Raw genomic sequence first — 20,165 nt, 5'->3', positions numbered from 1 at the left:
AGGATTAAAAATCCTTCATCTGTTGGGATTAAAGAATACAGAGTTTTTAGTTTAGTGCATCTGCTGGTGAAAAAAAATTAATTTCATTCAAAACAGAAGCAGAATTTTCAAATTTTGCATATTGGGGCCCCATCTGTCTGCCACCTGAAAGAGCCTGAACCTTGGCTAACACTACAATATATATACCCTTCACCAAAGGATGCTATAGACCATTTGTTTTTAAAGAATAATCAGACAGTTTTTTTGTATTACAGCTCTATGTTAGCATTTGAAAAAAAAAGATACCAGATGACAGTAAGACAAAGGATGACGCCTCATGGTATAAACTAATTAAAAACAAACTTTCAAGGTCAACGTACATGTACATAGTTTTATTTAATAGTTTTATATACAAACACACATGATGAAAGTAATGTATATCTGTATCTGACTTATTGTAGAAAGCAGCAGACCAGAAGTACACCATTCACAAAATCCTGAATATGTCTGGCTAATTTCATTTTTCCCTTCAGAAATCAAAGGCAAATCCGGTATCTGTTGAATTGGTCTAATCTTATCTCACTGGACTGATCCAAAGTCCCACTTCTTTATCTCCACTTTAGATGTCAGTCCTTCCCCAAGCACCTCAAAATCTTCCAAAATAGCCTCAACATTTGCAACAATTTGAATGTCCGAATGTTTGTCTGTGGTTTGCATCACAGGCATCTTTCCTGCTATGCGGTTGACCTGCAATGAACATCAATATACAACAATGGGAAATATGTAAGGAATTTGTCAATAAAATATCTATCCATCCCATTGAAGTGAATTGTAGAAGAAGAACGAACGAACGACCTCCCTCCCCCCCCCCCCCCCACCAACCACCCACCCACCCAACAAGCCACCCACACTCACTCACTCCCTCACTAACTGTAGGTAACTGTAGGTAACTATTACTAACTATACCTAAATGTAACTAACTATAGTTAACTGTAGCTTACTGTAACTAACTTCAGCTATCTGTAACTAACCTAACTGTAACTAACCACTGCTAACTATAACTAACTATAATTAAATGTAGCTAACTCGAACTGTTGCTATATGCAGTTAACTCTTACTAACGGTAGCTAACTTATAACTGTAACTAACTGTTATTTACTGTAACTAACTGTAGCTATCTGTTCAAAACTTTTTCCTGCATGCCAAGTAAACAATGTGCGATCTTCATCTGAAAAAAGGGGTTCATCAAATCCTACACTCTGGCATATGTACTACCACCTACTGAAAATGCTGCCTTGTTGAATGCTTGAGGTTTCCACAGAACACCAATAAGATTTCCTCCGTGGTGATCATAGAAGAACAGGGCGTATTCACCATAAACTTCCTAAAAAACAAGATTAATCAACATATTAATGTCATTTACATGTAGAAGCAAATCTAATTATCACACCATTGCATTTGATTAATTAATCAGCCATTTATCATCTCATGTAAAATATTATACCCTGCAACATCTACTATGAAAGGTGTGTAATAGGTTGTTTGTGCAAATAGAAATGCCTGTTGAGATGTGTTTTCATGAATAACATTTTGATTAAACAAAATCTAAGAACAGTCCTTTTTCAGCATCTTCATCTTGTTCAGAGATCTTCTGTTAGTTTTTAACCGATCTCTTTAAAACCTGGTTTGCTTTAACTTATCATTAAAACCTATTACACAATTTTCCCTTTAGACATTTTGATCCCCTACTACCATTTCAATATTTATATTTTTTTTAAAGCAAGAATATTTCTTTGGCACAAGGCAAGCATATATTGTTCTAGTTGAAAATGCTGCAGACCTCATGACTAAGCAGGTAAGACTTGAGAATACAAATAATATTTACCAAAAAAAATGTTTCTTAAATTATCTGGTCAAACTGATTATTTCTGTAACAGGGTTAGTAAGCACAACTAGCACCACACAGAATTAGTGAAAGCTTGTCAGAGTGTATTACGTAGAGCTAGTGATACTAACCCGCAGCTCTGACAGATACAGTTGTACAGGGTCAAACTCGTACACTGGCATCACTTCAGAATTCACATCAGTGAGATGAAGAGGGATGAAAGTTTCGTTAGTGATGTCCACAGCTTGGTTCTGACGCGGCACCATCTTCTGTCTCAGGTGTATGATCACATCATAGATTTCCAATGGCGGACGGAATATTTGCTGCCAGTCACATAAAAATACATGTTAATGAGCAAGTAAATTAAACAGCAAGTTTCAAATTATTTTTTTCATTTTTAAACATGTTCAAATGTTTGTCAATGAAGAAGCCAGGGTTCCAGATAATGATGGTATTACCAAGTTTATGTATAATTGGTGATTGTTTGTAATTTCTGATATTTTTTTAGTAAGTCTGTTTATTTCCATGTCCATTGTTGTAATTATTGAATGTATGTCAACAAGTATAATTGTTTATATCTAAAAATGTTGCTGACAAGTTTTGACAAAATGTTGAACTTCACTTGGTAATACAACAAAAGAAAAGTTTTATTCCACCCCAAAAATTGTTTCTTTTACAAATACTGTCAAGACAAAGTAACAATGATATTTTTTTCTCAACAATCTAATGTCGTAAACTAAAATTGTTACTATGGTAACAACTGACCTTAAAGTCTGTGGTATTTTGAGTCAGATTAGAGTTGAGTTGACTCTCCAGGATGTTGAGTGATTCCTTAGCCAGTAAAATGAGGCGCTGGAGGATAGGTGCCGTTGGTGACCCTGCTGTCCAGTGGGAGCTCAGTTTGTCTCCAGGTGTAGAAATAAACATCAAGGGAAGAGTTTTCCTGTCTTTTGAAAACTTTGACAAAATCTCTGCATAGTCACCAGCTGGAGGAAAACAAAATGAATGAGTGTATCACACCTATATATGTGAAATAAATAGGATTTGGTTAGGAGCAAAGTGTGAAAAGTTTGGAAATAAAATCAGCAAAAGTTAAGAATGGCATGTGCCAGACTTGCAAGGAACAACCATCGAACAGGACAAATCTAACTGAATAAAAGTAGTGACAAGACTGCACACTATTTGCAAGTTTAACTACAATGTATAATATCAATAAACACAAACATTGTGTTTGGTGAGGATCATCTAGAGGCTATGCAATGCAGACATAATAAAAAAAAATAATTTATTTTATAACAATATATTGCAAAACACGTTATTTCAACTTCTACTTCTCACTCTTGTTTGCCCCGATGTAAGCACACATATTATTGTGGGAGAAAACAGGAGTACCTAAGTAAAACCTATGCAGTCTGGTTTTCATGAATTGATCCCTAGATGACTAGGTGTAAGACAAGTGCATTATCACTGCGCCACCCGACCACCCAATGCAAAAGTAAATAGTTGGACATATATCTAACAATATATCTTAAATGTTCACGTTTATTGGAATGTATGTGAATGAGAAGTTGAGAAGTATTACATGAATTTGCAGCAAGCTTCTTAGTAGAATTTTCACATCTGGTCACACTGATGGTACATGTACACAGAAAAAAAACAAGATCCAATTGGGATTATGGTGCCCACTATTGTGTGGTCTTAATATGTTCTTTAAAAGTTGGATCTTTTCCCTATCTTTATATTCTTTCCTCTGTTTTTGTTCATAATCATATAAAATTTGAAAATTTTTGTTGATACATAGCGATAACTTTTAACTACCAGGTCCAAAAAGGACACCAATCACGACAAAAGGAAACCTAAATATCAAGTTTGAGAAAAAACACCCATCCTATCCCCTTCTCAAGAACTAGCGTTAACAAACTTTGATAGTCAAAATCCAAGATAGCTGATGTCAGCCATTTTGTTTTTCTGATCAGTCCTAAAGTCAAACAGGCACAACTAGGCATAATGGAAACCTGCCAATAGAATTTAAGAAAGCTCCATCCAGTACTTCACACCAAGTAGCAATAACAATTTTCATAGCCAAAATAAAAAATGGCTGCCTGCCAATCCAAATTGGCACCAATATGGAATAAGGAGAATCTACATAATGAAATTTGAACCATTCAGTACTTCTAAAAAAACTGTGATAACAAGAACTGTTTAAGAAGGATGACAGACCAGAGACGTAGGGTGATTTTAATAGCCTACCATCTGATAATGGTTGGCTACAAATGCTGTATATTCTAATGTAAAGCGATGCTGATGACACAAGAATTACCTGTAAACTCTTGATTTAGATTGACCAACAGTGGTGTTCTGGTCCAGTCATGGTTGGATAAAAGATGAAGAAACCTCAAGAAACCGACCAGCGGTGAGCTATAAAACACGAAACGGAAAATTAACTTAGGGGTTTGATGTTATTATCCAGCACAAGATACCAATGGGTTCATTTTGTGTAATTTGTGTTAATCACTTAAATGATTAATGCATTAATGATCAATGACTTTAGAGCTGGAAAATAGTTTTGACAATAATTTTGAATAAGAATGGTTAATGTAAGAAAAAAAATCTGTTTTCTTTGTTGCAATGCCAATTCGAAACTATGAATGGAAATTTATTACAATTTGAAACTCTCAATAATGACCTTCAGAATCTTACCTGTACGTACTAATTAGACAAACAATCCTTACATACTTACTTAGGTACACTGAATGGACTAGGAGCTATGTAGATTTGGGCAGCCATTAGTTCCAGAGCTTCCTCTGGTATGTGGTCAGCCAGAAGTTGTGAGGACACCCAACGTTTGGCAAGTCGTACTGTACCACTGAATGTGTTGTGCTGTTGTTGTATACTGGAAAATTAGACAAGAAAACACATTTCTGTTATCATTGCAATTACAAGTTCCCCCCCCATTTTTTTTGTTTGTTAATGATGGGTAGTCAACTTTCTAAGAGTGCTTAAAGTTTCAAATTGACGTGCCATAAGTCTTTCACATTTTTTAAGTCTATGATATACAGTGACGTGCCATAAGTCTTTCACATTTTTTAAGTCTATGATATACAGTGACGTGCCATAAGTCTTTCACATTTTTTAAGTCTATGATATACAGTGACGGCCGTAAGTCTTTCACATTTTTTAAGTCTATGATATACAGTGACGTGCCATAAGTCTTTCACATTTTTTAAGTCTATGATATACAGTGACATGCCATAAGTCTTTCACATTTATTAAGTCTATGATATATTCTTTATATTTCCAACTTTTTCCATGAATTCCTTAAGGGATGGATTTTGAGGATATTCAGCCATTTTGTACAATAGTATCCATAGTTTCTTCTCATAATATTCATTTATTCGTTTGATTTTCCTTTGTTTTTCTAAGGAGTAATACAAAATCATCTACACTATGAAAATGAAAACTAAATAACAAGGACCTTCTTACTGTTGGCTGTACGATTAGTGATGGTTTACGTGACCTACTGCAGCTCAAGAGAGACAATGACAGATCATGATCATCTCTCATACACCTACACAGTACTGTAACCGTACTCTATAAATAACAATATCCTGACAATATCTCAACCATAGGCACGAGTGAGTGATTCATATTGTTTTACATACTGGTACGTGTCATGTATCATATTTTTTTTAGTCAACAACATAACTAAATTTTCCTTCAAAGATTACCTGTTGCCTTGAGCTGTGAATTTCACTGACCTGTTGGTGTACACAGCATACTTTTACACTACAAAGCTATTTTTTTATTTAAAGTATTGGATTCAGTACAAAATTTTTTGGGCAAGATTTTGACAATAATGTGCAACTCATGCTTTCAATTCAGATTTTATCAATAAAATGCACTGGGTGATGATGCATTTGGACACATTACCAGCTTCCCCCAAGACAATAGAATCAGTGGAACCAACGGACACTTCCCGAATAAACGCTAGTTCCAAATGGGCTAATTATGCAAAAGAGAGTTATGTCTCTTGCACACTGCACTTCTCCTTATTGAGATCTATCTACCTATGAAGTTTCATGATGAAACCTCTTATAGTTTTTGTGATATGCTCTGGATAAATTATGATGGACGGACAAACGCATGGATGGATGGACAAACAAACAAACAAAGTGGCATTTATATGCTCTCCCTTTGGTAAGCATAATTAAAATTGGCCACATTGGACATTGCCAACAGTTTTCTGATCATGAATTATATAAATCATATCAGACGTGATATATTTTCAGTACCTGGCATTTAAACAGATGAACAGTTTTTATGTGTAAATATGTTATTTTTTAACCAGTTGTAAAAGACTTACCCATGTAATGTGCTGGTCAGTTTAGGGAGAGCAACAATCTGTTTTTCCAGTTCTATTGACTCAGGTGTGTCCCTAACCTTCATCATGCCCTCAGGTGTACGATAAGACTTAGTCAAGGCTATCTCACGCAAGTAGGCAAGCTCTACTCGAAAGATGTAATTATTCTGCAAATACAAAAGTATCTCTGAGAGAAACTTTCCTGAGAAAACATGTAAATTTATGTTTCTCCAGAGAAAATAACATTTAATAAAATCTACCCAGAAAATACACAATATTCAATGGACTTATGACACAATTTACAACAAAAAGTATCTGAAAAGCCATTTTGACAAGGTATCAGCGTTGCTTCTATAACAACAAAAATGACATCATAACAGCCAGATATCTATTTGGTACTTAAGATTACACATCTTTCAGATTTTTATAGTGGCTTTGCAGAACAAATTTAAACAAGTGTATCAAACTCACTTTTTTCACATCTACATATCCAGGAGTTGTCCTGACGATCAGACTGTGATCACTCGACAAAGCTTTTCCCAAAGCTATGTGAAAGGCAGCCTTCAGACGCTGAAATGGTTCTATTTCATCTGGCCATTTACCACTTCCTTCCATCATACATACAACTGTTGAACAATACAACTTTATAGATAAATATTTATATCATATTTACAAGCTGCAAGTAACGACTGTTGTCTGTGATAAATTGAATACAATGTATATTGTAGGCAGCGGGGAAAATGATAAACACCTTTGTGGCAACTACTGCATAATTGAACGTATGTAGGTCATACAGTGAAAAAGAAAACTAAAAACTGTCCCTTTTCTTGGTATGAATCATTAACTTGATGATACTAGTTCAGAATTGAAAGGTTAGAGTTTAAAACTAAGCAAGATTAATTATGAAATGTTCTTTTCTTGTTTCTGTCATTTAACACGATATAACATGTAGCTGTTTAACCTAAAAAGCCAATATTTCCCAGAGTGCATTGCGATACCAAAATAACACCTCTGTAAACAGCTCACACCATTTCAAGATTCTTGATAAATGTATCTGTGTCAAATGATATTTGTCAGTTTGCTTTTCATATCATTATTATGAATAAAGATGTTTGTTCATCTGGAAAAATGACTATTTAAGTTTATATGGTTATAAACATTATGGACTATTTCACAGAATATTAACTTTGAGTAAACAGTCACCAACCATGGTGCTTCATTTTGTACTCTTGAGATAGATAGTGATATCAGTAATGACTGATGGGTACTTGGGTAGTGATCTTAAAGAATACTTAAATGATATAAAATTGAAAAAAAAAAAAATGTTGATAGGTCAGCCATTACTACCCAAAGTCTAACAGTACAAGGCATCGCACCCTCAAGCCTCAAATTTGTATGACATGGTAAGGGTAAAGGGAAACCTACATGTGTTCACAAACATCACCTCTTTTAAATGTTTGTATTTGTACCTTCTGCAGGGCAAATGTAGGTTACAGTTACCATAAATAAGCAGAATGGTGTACCTTTTATCAAAATGCTGCATAAATAGCAGTGTGGTCTGTGTAATACTGGAAGACGCTGCCCAATATGATGATGTGAATGTCTCTGCCGTAGATATAGTCTATTAAGCTACCACATACCAATACTTGATATGTTGCTGATAACTTTTTTTATGAATGACAATGCATTTAGCATTTCATTAATGTCACAATTGAAGTCTGTAGATCAGTGACATCCAAATTTCTTGTTACAGTTGAGTTGACCTAGTTATTAACCACTAACAGTAAAAGAATGAACTTATACTAAAGTTGATCTTTGTGAACACATGTGTGAAGTTTGGTAAGAATCGGAGAAGTAATAGAGCCTTCAGAGCAAAGACGTGACCATTTTATTATTTTCTATTTAAAGTAACAGTGACCTAATATTTGACTGTACAAGATTGGAAGTCAAACTTTTCTAAGAAGTGATGTTTGTGATTATGTGTCTCGTAGCAAGCAATTTAGAAATGCAGCTTCTAGAACAGTGACAAATAAATTTCTGTTGATTTCTATTTATAGTTACAACGACCTAGATGTTTATTTTCATATTAACATGCAAGGAGAGCTAATGCAGGAGAGCCAATCATGCATTCAAATCTCTCACGGACATTTATACTAATCCCTTGACGACATCCTTGTTATTCTGACGTTAATTTACTTCTGCTTCTGCCTACACTTCTATTGAATTTAAATATACCTTACCAAATAATCACAAATAAATTGGCCAGACTTATGTCACTTTCAAATTTAAATATCTTTAGAACTCTGGACTTTTAAATGATATCCCATATTGCTGACTGCACAACTTAAAAAAAAGAATCATTTAATTGTACAGCTAAGCTTATAGGTCAGAGGTTGAGCACATGTGCCACAGTAGATAAAACTGTAAATCCCTGTTCCTGATTTTTGTTGAAAATGTGCTAAAAGGTTGACAATACAGAGATTAACAGCTAAAAGGTTGACAATACAGAGATTAACATACAAAATATCTTTCATTTCTTTACAAAACTAACAAAAGGAAAACAGTCAAAGTCATAATAACCACTTGAACGACCACTGTGTAACCATGACTTACTCTTGTGAACAGGTGTGTACGGAGGAGTAGGCCTTGAGGATATAGGGCAAAGAAAACTGCTGTCTGTCTTTGTAAGTTGTGTTGGGAAGGTTGCTTGAAGGGCAGGGAACACCTAAAAATAACAAAATACAACAGGATAGTATACATTACCTGTGGAAAAAAGAATGTGTATTTATATAAAATAATGAGATGAAACAGAATACAAATGCAACTTGCACCTGTGGCATATGTAATAAAGATTGCAGTGGTATACAGATCGACAGGAACCAGTGGAATACAGATTGACAGTAACCAGTGGAATACAGATTGACAGTAACCAGTGGAATACAGATTGACAGTAACCAGTGGAATACAGATCGACAGTAACCAGTGGATTAAAGATCGACAGGAACCAGTGGTATACAGATCGACAGTAACCAGTGGATTACAGATTGACGGGAACCAGTGGATTACAGATCGACAGTAACCAGTGGAATACATATCGACAGTAACCAGTGGAATACAGATCGACAGTAACCAGTGGATTAAAGATCGACAGGAACCAGTGGATTACAGATCGACAGTAACCAGTTGTGGACTACAGATCACCAGGATCCAGTGGTATACAGATCGACAGTAACCAGTTGTGGACTACAGATCACCAGGATCCAGTGGTATACAGATCGACAGTAACCAGTGGATTACAGATCGACGGGAATCAGTGGACTACAGATGTAACCAGTGGATTACAGATCGACGGGAACCAGTGGACTACAGATTACCAGGAACCAGTGGAATAGGGGTTAACACAGTTACAATTATAAATTACAAACTTTATTTCAAAGTCAATTTAATGTTTCACTCACCTCTGTAAATCGAAATGCTGGAGATGTCCCTTGTATTGAGTTTATTGTGAGTGGCAAGTCCTTGAGATTACGTAGAAGTTTACAGAGTGAGTCATAGCTTTGCATAATGGCTACATTCTCTTCTTCCCCTGTACCATAACACTTGATTCCTTTCTTTGACCTGACTGGCAGGTACAACAGTGGGTCAAGTTGGGGGCCAATGAAACATATGGACTCAGTAGGTATGCCAGCTTGTCTACAAGAGAAATAATAAATCTGTCTCTTCATCACTGCATTTGTTAACACTCACAGTATACTCATATCAATGTCACTACAAAACACTACAGCTGAAACTTGGTATCTTGAAATTCAAGGGCCCTGGAAAATATTTCGACTTATCCAAATTTCGACTAAAACGAAGCGTATAGATAAGGTTGATGATATCTGTTTCCTGACAATGATTAAGGTTGAACAAAGTAGCTATGATAGCACCCAAACAGCATAGTTTAATCTGTTATTTGAAACGGCAGTAAATAAACCAATAGATTGATTTCTACTTTCTCCTTTCATTGTTTATTCATCCAAACAACAAAACATGTAATAACAACTCCAATCAAATACATTTGTACTCATGTGGTTCCATCCTGTACATGTGTACAATATCCTTACTGACCAAGCGCATATACATCATATATTTTATGGAATGACAATAAAACAAAATTAAAATTTGCTTTTGACACGCTACAAGAAATGATGTCACTGACAGCCCAGATCTTGCAATGTAAGCCTAAATTTTGTAGCTGATAGCCCAAACCTTGACACTAGCAGCCCAGATCTTGTCATTGTAAGCCTAAACTTTGTCACTGTTAGCCTAAAATTTGTCAATGTTAGCATAAACCTTGTTACTGTTAGCCCAAACCTTGTTATCATTAGCCTAAACAAATCATCTTTACTTTGTTACTGTGAGCTAAATTACTTGTATATACTTATGTAAATATAAACTACAAAATGTGTGCCAGGTATAGATTTATACTTACACATACAAAATAATGTATTAAAATGTGTTACTACAGAAATACTATGTGACAGGTTTTCTATTCAAAGTGTCTCATTTTCTATATTTTTGACTTAAGATTGCACTATGAATACAAAAAATTTGAAATGAGGAAGAATAACATTATCTTTGTTAAGTTTCTCCTTAGTGCCATAAATTTGACACGGCTTAAATTAGATACTCTGGTTTCGACACCAAATGGAGAAATTTGCGTGATGTGAAATAAAACTGCAATGATGTACATGAGTTACTGTGAGTTGGATATAGACTAGACAACACATACTTCTGTAGAATGTGTTTGACAGCAATCGAGCAAACTGTCCTTTTCAGTGAAATTTCAGAATTCCCTTCCATCCATACAACTGCTTCACATATGCTTCCATCTTTAAATCGACGCAGTTCAGATTTTTCTCCCCAAAAATCACGGAAGTCATCAGCCTATGAATACATACCAAATGCAAAGTTTTAAATGAAAACTGACTATGTAAAAGTAAATGTTGTCAAAATCTGTTTTTCTGAGATTTCAATGAGTCATATAACCCTATCACACTAAAAGTTTCAACCTACAGAACAATATTATCAATTTTTTGTGGGATTCAAATTTCGTAGAATTTACAAAAATATTATTTCATGGGCACTTGATTTTGTGAAATAGTGCAATCAGAAAAATTAACTTAAACTGACACTGATGTGAGACTGACCTCTGGAGAGTCTGCTGGTGGACCCTTGTCTAGTATACTAGTACAGGTGTCTGGGTTGAGCAAAATTCCAACAGTTATCTGCCCCTGACTGCCAGGCTTAGGTGGTTCATCCATGATGCCCCACTGTAATAGATATAAGAAACTCAAAATGCAGTAAAAAAATGTTAAATAACCACATTAAACTATTCAATATGTCTCATATACAGAGTCTAATACAACCTTTGACCCCTCTTTCTGCCAAAATTTAACAGGAATTCTCCAAAGTTAGAAATCAATGAATCCAATCTAATGCACATGTTAAATGGGTACAGTACACCTCTCTTATCATGGTAACAATCTGCATCTCCTTCAGTAATTTTCAACTTCTTTGTACTGCCCTTCAGACTATACTAACAGTGATAGTACAATAAGGTTTTGTTGCCCTTGAGACACCTGCTTGCACTAGCATGTGACCTATATCAGTATCATATAAACTTGTTCATTTCACAACAGTTGTACAACATATTATATCAATATCTTATATACGGAGAAACAATTGCTCAGTATTATTTTTACCCTGCCCTCCCATAAGATAGTGATCTTTGCCTAATAACAAACTTGTCTTAAAAGCATTATAAGCCATATTTCAGCTCTAACTTGAAATTTTAGCTGCTGGTTTGTTTTTGCCTTATTGATAAAAGAGCAAAATGGACTAAAATAAACTGGTGAAAGTTTCCTTGTTTACAGTATACTTAACATTTTTGTTAGGCTAGACAGATGCATGCAAGGGGTCTAACTGTGAGAGAAAACTGGAGTACCCAGGCAAAACCTGCCTGGTCAGCATAGACAAGTGTATGACTACACCCAACCACTGTCATTAACCATTAGAATAAAGACCTATCTTCCATCAGAGTAAAACATCTGTTATTATATTAACCAAACGTGTATCCCCATAATGTTTCTTAGATGCCAAAATCATTTCCTCAATGCAAAGGTGAAGAGAATACTGAAAGGTCAAAAGGCTGTAATAGTGGACGCAAAACCAATTAGATAAATAAATAAAAATTGAACAAATTTGATTTAAGAGCTTGATGATTTCTTTCAGTGTTTTATTTATGTTCTACAAAACTCTGAATATTTCTTATGACATCATAAAACAAGGAACAATCAGACTGAAAATTACTCATGAAAAATACAAACCTGTGGTGTGCACTCTTGTTTGACCTGTAATAGTTTGATCCTCCTGTTCAGTGAACGCTGCAGTACTGAGACCAAACTAGGAGTAACAGCCGCGACCATATTGCCACCCAGGTCCATTACTTTGTCCGTCAGGTCGAACTTGTTTACAGATGTCTCAAGGCAAGACAACTCTCTGATGCTGAAAAGTATATTCAGAGAAAAAAAACATTATTTTTATAAAAATTATTACTTGCACCAAATTATGTGGGCATTTCTTCCCTAGTCTTGAAAAATTAAGTTAATATCATATTTTCAAAAAAAATTTCTGATTATTTAACTTAATCAAATCATATGGCCATTTCTTCCCAAATCTTGAAAAAATAAGTTAATACCATAATTTTAAACAATTTCACTAATTTTTTTTTCTTGGGGAAAGACGGGATTGTACCATCTTAGTGACTAAAGAGTTAACAATATGAGCATATAATATGTCAGTCCTCTATAATGCCTTTAAACATATAGCATTAGCACAAGCATGAAAATGGTAAATAATTTCAAAGATCAGGGCAGCATGTTTCTTAAATTTGTGAACTGAGAACATTTAATAAGCAACAGCCTTTTTATATGAGACACAAATTTAGAAGTTACATGTAGAACAGAACTGTGTCTATGAAAACTTACTGAAATAAATTGTCAAATGTGCGGAGGAAGGGAAGTGGTGTCATGAAAAAAAAAGAGAAACTATCTAGAGAATGATCCTCAAGCATTCGCATGGCTTGTCCAGCCTCATGACGAACCTGGAAAACAGGGTGAGAAAAGTGATACATTTTATCAGGACCTAAATTAATATTGTTATGTCCAGCATTTGCCATTCATAATTTTTCACTTAATTATTTCCAATAGATTCAATGACAGAAGCCACAGAATACCACAAAATTTCAGCTGTTTTCACACAATATTTGATATCTTTTGTTTATCTTATTGGTACAACAGGAAGAAAATTTCCAAAATATTAAGAATTTAATCATACTAAAAACAGTATTGAAGATTTTCACATACAATTAATAAGATATACAAAGATTTACACAATATCTTACCCGATTATAACAAGTCTTGTTCACACAAGAACAGATATTGAAATAACCAGTAACATCCACAAACACGACATCAAATGTCTCCAGGAAATCAGACAACAGAGGGCGCTGGGAATCTATGTTATCATCACACAGCGTGATACCTTGTACTGTCCAATCAGATTTAGCTGAAAATTCAACAGAAAAATGAAAAATAATTCCCCTACAATTTAAATGCATTATTTACCATAAAAAGTAGATTACTCATTTGTATGTGATGTAATAAATCTTATTTCACCATAAAATTTTGAGAAATTCATTTTAACTCTAAACGACAATCTCTAATTGCAGCACACCTCAACAAGCCTGAGGAAGACACTTACAAAGATTTAAAAGAGTGTTTCTGAAGACTTGGTAGCTGCTCATCATGTTGTTGAGGCGTCTCTTGGACAATAGATAGGCCACATACATAGACAGGATATAACTCGAGAAGCCGCCATAACCCTGTAATGTAGAACGAAGAATAAGTATCATTCTGCATATAAATCGAGTTACATAAAACAACTTTTGCTTGCTTGTTGGTTTCTTTTATGTGTTTATTGCCCACTAAACAGAAAGATTATTTTAAGGCATCTTAGAGTATTTGGCAATTACATTGTATCTCACTGAATATTCTTTTCTCTTAATAAACTGTTGCGAAGGATACCAACCATATTGAGTTCCCGTTGATGAAGCCAAACTTTCAGCAAATGGATTCCCTCCCTGATCCCTTGGCTATCCCCAACTGTCTTGGTCAAGTGGTCATTGTTTTGGGCCATCGTCAGGTCACTAAGAATAGCCATATTGTACGAGGATGTAGCAGGCTGGTCCCCTGTCAAACACCAAACGTACGTTATTGTAATGACAACAATACCCCTACTGAGTACAGTAACAAAGTAAGTTAAACTTAAGTACATTTATTTTGCGACAGAATTTTTTCTGAATTAACGAAAAAAGTTGCTTTTAACAATTTATATAACTGCTGAAATAAGTGCTTTTATATATTTTGTAATGAAGAAGTTTATTTACAAGAGCTCATAAAATCACTTAATTTTGGCACATGTCATCAGGCAAAACTCAGCATAACGTCAACATCAACATCAACATCAGGTAAACAAAGATTGAACAATAAAATTATTTAAGTTTCAATAGTCTGATTTTCAATCAATGTTGCTGGATGAATAGAATACATGGTCAGTGTCTTAAAACAAACCTATATTTTGACTCGGGACAGAAAGACGAAAGTGGCTCGCCAGAAGCTCACCACTTCTGTCTTTCTTCATCCTCACCAAAACACTGCTTATATTTTATTTTCCATGTAGTCTCTATGTATTATATATCAACAGGGATTAACACCAGCTTCGGTCAAGTGGCTTCAGAAGAACTGAAATGTGAATTTAACCAAGATATTGTCAAAGTTGACGAGTGAAATTTTATGATGATGGGGACAGAATGCAAAATGTTGCGATGTGATAGAACAGGGTGGACAGACATTCATGTACACAAGCTATAATTACTCTCCTCCTCCTGAAGAAATGATATGATAAAGAATCTATGTTTGTAAAACATCACCTAACAGATTTTGCCATTACCTTCCTCGACCTCCTCTGTCTGACCGTGGTACCACTGTTTTCTCACATTGTTCTTGTTAACATGGAAACGGTGCAGTTTGAACATGCCCTCTGCAGCTACCGCATGTAAATGTACCGTAACAGGCTTTCCTGTGTCACCTGTAAAAGGAAAGAAAAAATTCAAAATGAACCGAATTTTAAATCAACATTGCACCAGAATGAAAACAACTGATTATTGTTTTTCTGTCAGTTAAAACATGAGAACAATTTTGCCTACCTTTCACCTGTAGAATGAGGATAGGTTTGTAGTGGCAGCCATGATGGTATGTAAACTTTAAGTCTTCCACTTCCTCCTTCTTCCTCAGGTGTTTAGCAAGAACAGCCAAGTAAAGAGCTCTCTTCCTCAGGTACCTCTGGTTCAGGTGGTCCTTGCTCTGAAGACATTCCTATAACAGAACAAAGTATACTAATATGCGAACAACATCTAGCATTTTGTTATTAATAGGGACATCCATGAATATCCAGATATTTTGTTTTAGGATTTCTAGATATCATCTCGCTTAAATTTGTCTTTTCTCTGATATTTCAAAACATTTTCTTCAGATAAGTAATGCCAGTAACATACACGTTCTTATAACACAACCAGCAGAAGATGGAAGTGTGACAAGTACAGGTAGAAATAATCAATTGCTTTCCATTTTAATAAATATCTGACAGCACTATTTTAATGCATATTACTAAAGAAATGTAATTTCTGTCAAGAATGGATGATATATGAAAACATCTGTCTCTATCAAAGTGACTTTTATATTAATGAATTCTATTGACTGAAATATCTAGATAAACACTGTATAAAACTTACCGCTGGCATTGTAGCAGATATGTCTAAATTCACATTTGGTTTTACAGCAGTTCTTGACAAAAAGCTGCCCACTATCTTCACTTCGACAGGAGGAAGAAATTGGAATCGTCCCTTAACTGTTTTTGGTGACTGGCAGAATGGGACTTTGACAAATTTCTTTGGTAACCAATCTTGGTCCATCAACTGGGGAAAAAAATCACACATAATATATCTATATAAATGTATATACTGTTTTGTTTGGTCATTTCAGTAAAAAGAAAAAAAAACATTTTATTTCAAAGTGACAAGAAAATGAGCCTATTCCTGACTTCCATTTTATTTCCTTCGAATTGAGAGACATTTCTAAATACAAGATCTATCTTTATTATTTAAAAGTCAAAAGTTGAACCATTGTTGTATCATTTTTTAACATGTTTCTGCAGAATAAATTGACAGTTAATTCAGGCAGTTTTTAACGTCCATGACATACTTACCTCATGGGGTTTTCCTTTTGGAATATTTAAAAGCAAATTCTTGACAGTTGTGAAGACTTTTTCTATTTGTTGTTGTCGTTTTGCTTTCAATGTTACTTCTGACAGAAGCTCTGTAATCTATATATTAAAAAATAAATCAATAAGTTAATGAAATAATGCATTTAAAAAAAGGTATGATTATCCACAAATTACATTTGATAAATCGAGGCATACATTTTCTCAACCTGCAGCAACAAATCTGACTTTTCATTGTCAGTTTAAACCCACTTGAAGATATATACTGTTTGTGTAGTCTTATCAATAGATATGTCAAGAGATCCTAAAGAAAACATCCAGTCTGATCTTTATTTGTTCTCTAAAGTAGGACCTCTTCCCTTCTTTTCTGTATACTGTCCTCTGATTTCCTCCGAAGTATAATGTCACTTTTTTTCTGATCAGTAACAAAATCAAACAGGCACAACAAGAGACTAAGGGAAACCTATATATGAAATTTGAGAAATATTCATCCAGTACTTCAGAAGAGATAGTGGTGATAATGTTTTATTGTCAAAATCCAAGATGGCTGCCTGTCAGCAATTTTGTTTTTCTGATTGATGCTAAAATCAAATTGGGATCAAGGGGAATCTACATGTGGAAAATTGATGGACAGATGATAGACCAAAGATGTAGGGCAATATGAATATTCCACCATTTGATAATGGTGGACTAAGAATTATATCAATAATATCAACAGTGTTGTATAAACATTCATGTCAATTAAATGATTAAAGTGTTGATATGTCACTATCCAAAACCATTATCATAATTTTTACCTGCATACGAAACAGACTTGAATGGTAGAGGTTCTCTGTCTCTTTCAGCTGATTTAGTTCATCATTAGATGGCGGTTTGAACAAGCTTTTTTTGTTTATCTTTGTGGATGAAAGTGTGTCATCTGCTGTAGATGATTGAATTCCTGAATCAACATCTATATCGTCTTCAAATTCACCTTCACTTCCATCTTCACTCTCATCTACATCATCACTTTGTGCATTGACATCTTCATCTGCCTCAAAATCATCTAATTCCTCACTATCTTCGCTGTCAATGTCACCCAGCTTCTGTTGTTTATTATTCTGTTTATCAAAAAAAAATCTTTAGTGATCTAATTCCAATGTTCTTCTACAGGTGTTAAAACACATTCTAGAAATAAAGCACAATATCAAATCTGAAAAAGCAAATGTATTCCAAACTCAGTGAGAACAATTATTGACTCCTATTTCAAATGGACAGATGTATTATTCACCATTTTTTAGGTTATAAAGTTTACTGGTACATAGAGACATCAACTCAATCTGAATTGCTCATCTTGACTGAGTTCGGCAATTTGGAAGAAAGTTCTATATTCTAAAACGTTAGGGACATATAATATGGAGAGATAAGAAAACTAGGCCCAGTAGACACTTTCCTGGTGATAGATTTTGTGTTTGTTCACTGAACAATTAAGTCATCAGGAAGTCCCTCCCTTCGAGACTTTGATCTGACATGATAGAAATGTATGATATTATGTCAGACATAGATAAATGTAACATACATGATCAATTACCCCAGGAAACCCAACTAACAATGAGATTCTATTAGATACCAAAAGAAACAATGTAGTCTAGATATTAGGAAGTATTCTTTTTTCTCACTGTATAGTTACTTCATAGAACACTTTGACTGAAAAAGTAGTATTACCAACACACTCAATGGAAACCTGAATGAATACTGGAAAAACAAACCAATGAAATTCAGACTAGACTATTACCTGGATTTGCTGGAATCAAAGAACACAAATATGATTGGTCAGAGTGGCTTGTGCCAATAAAAAGGCAGGTAGTTATTATAACAGGTAAGTCATATAACAATAGTTATATAATTTTAATTAACTACATATGTCCAAATTTATACTAATGTAGTGTGGACTTTGCAGTGACAGAGCAGTTTTGTCTGCCAGTGAGAAGTGAATCTCATTTTCATAACAAACATAGTACATGTACTATTGATGTAAAAGGACATACAAAAACAAAATGAGTAAAAACAGAAAATTACTCAGCTTTATAATGCAATCAATTTAAAAATGATTTTCTTAATATATCTGGCTTACCAAAAGTTGTATATAATTTAGGGTGGTGTTTTAGTTGTAACTAGCTTAAACATTTGTTTAAGAAATATCAACCTTTTTTAATTGAATTTCTTCACTGTAGCTTTACAAAGATATATGGACAGTTTCATATCCCTCTATTATATGCCCCTGATATTGGTGAAGAGTCCTAATTTAGTTATTAAGCCTTAGATTTGAAAGCATTTAACCTATCTTAGGGCCTGTGTTATGTATATGTGATCTGTGAAGCTCTATACAGGTAACATGTTATGAAAGACCATGTTCGTTCACATCCAAGATGAGTGGTTCCAGGAATTCATCTGAGAAAAATTCTTTCGGCACTGAAAGACATAGAGCATCCAGAAGTGAAAAATGCTCTGCACTTTACCTGTAATAATGTTAATAAGAAAAAACTATGAAAGCATTTCTGCGTTTTTGAATTTTTTTTTTCACTTACTTTCCATTCTTACAAGACATGAAATGATTTACACAAACGCAATTGGCATGAATTAAAATGTCTTCATCCCTCCAAGTACTCGGCATACTATATGCCAACCAACATCGTAACGTCAAAACCTGCTGATCAGATTATAACACATTCTCTAACAATTTGAGCGATACACTTTTTACAGACACATTGTTACGTATAATTTTTGTAAACGATTTACGGATACTGACCATTACATTTAATATATTCAGGCCCCACTTGTATAAAACATCTCAACTTGAGATTTCCTCAAGTCGAGATTTTCCTCTGCTGATATCTCCTCAAAAACGGCTTGTATAAAATTTTCTCAAGGAACAGGAGGAAGTCATCGGCTAGGATGTCCTGAAATTCCTTGAGGAACTTTCATACAAGATATTTTCAAGGAGATATTAGCTGAGGAAATCTCAAGTTGAGATGTTTTATACAAGTGGGGCCAGATTTGATAATAATTGACAGGGTTAACTGCTTTTACACCAGATCGACCTAACAGAAATGTAAATCCACATTATTAATTATTAACCTACCTTGTCCAAGACATTTTCTGGATTTCTGTGCTTCCTCTTCATGGCGAAACTGGAATATGTATGTATAAGATAGTGTATTTTGCACCGTTTTAGTAGGAATGGGTTCACCAACACGTGTACCTGGGAGTCGCCATCTTGGAATTACTTAACACACACAAGACCTATCCATACGCTCATGTGAACCGATGTGCAGTGACGTACTTTAATGCTATTCCTGAAGGTTGTGATATATGTTTAATGATCTGTTTAAAAAAAAATCAATAGTATTAACGCTTACTCTAACATATGTGAAAGAATTTATTTCATTTTAATATAAAAAAAAAAAATTATTACCGACAATTGTACAAAGAGTTGTCCCTCTTCTTACAATAGAGAATGTGTAACAGTGAGGTAGCAGAAAACAGTTCATGTGCATTTTCCTTGAAATTCAGTGATTG

The 20,165-nt window shown here is 34.5% G+C and overlaps 1 protein-coding gene across 1 annotated transcript; it reads right to left on the bottom strand.

Annotated features, from left to right (window-relative positions):
* Nucleotides 1-356: 356 nt before the first annotated feature.
* LOC132547470 (nucleolar protein 6-like) lies at nt 357-19,826 on the bottom strand. Its single transcript, XM_060211225.1, has 23 exons — nt 19,729-19,826; nt 17,405-17,707; nt 16,593-16,709; nt 16,120-16,302; nt 15,535-15,703; nt 15,279-15,416; nt 14,358-14,518; nt 14,031-14,151; nt 13,672-13,835; nt 13,256-13,371; nt 12,596-12,773; nt 11,417-11,539; nt 10,999-11,153; nt 9,683-9,917; nt 8,838-8,949; nt 6,696-6,850; nt 6,228-6,391; nt 4,605-4,757; nt 4,185-4,282; nt 2,630-2,850; nt 1,996-2,187; nt 1,262-1,363; nt 357-726 (listed from the first exon to the last, which is right to left on the bottom strand). Exons 1-23 carry the CDS (start codon nt 19,768-19,770, stop codon nt 559-561), a joined length of 3,570 nt encoding a protein of 1,189 aa, XP_060067208.1. The 5' UTR covers nt 19,771-19,826; the 3' UTR covers nt 357-558.
* Between the last annotated feature and the right edge of the window lie 339 nt (nt 19,827-20,165).

The sequence above is a fragment of the Ylistrum balloti genome, unplaced genomic scaffold (assembly GCF_031769215.1).
Source record: "Ylistrum balloti isolate Yb309-2 unplaced genomic scaffold, AGI_CSIRO_Ybal_v1 Utg369958, whole genome shotgun sequence".
Lineage (NCBI taxonomy): Eukaryota > Metazoa > Mollusca > Bivalvia > Pectinida > Pectinidae > Ylistrum > Ylistrum balloti.
This window is presented reverse-complemented; position numbering and strand designations above follow the sequence as displayed.

Excerpts from the sequence above, each read along its gene's own strand:
- LOC132547470 (XM_060211225.1), bottom strand. The coding sequence starts at position 19,770 with ATGAAGAGGAAGCACAGAAATCCAGAAAATGTCTTGGACAAG. Across the intron at positions 11,540-12,595 it reads AACAAGAGTGCACACCACAG|TGGGGCATCATGGATGAACC; the intron begins GTTTGTATTTTT and ends TATCTATTACAG. Across the intron at positions 727-1,261 it reads TCAACAAGGCAGCATTTTCA|GTCAACCGCATAGCAGGAAA; the intron begins GTAGGTGGTAGT and ends TGTTCATTGCAG.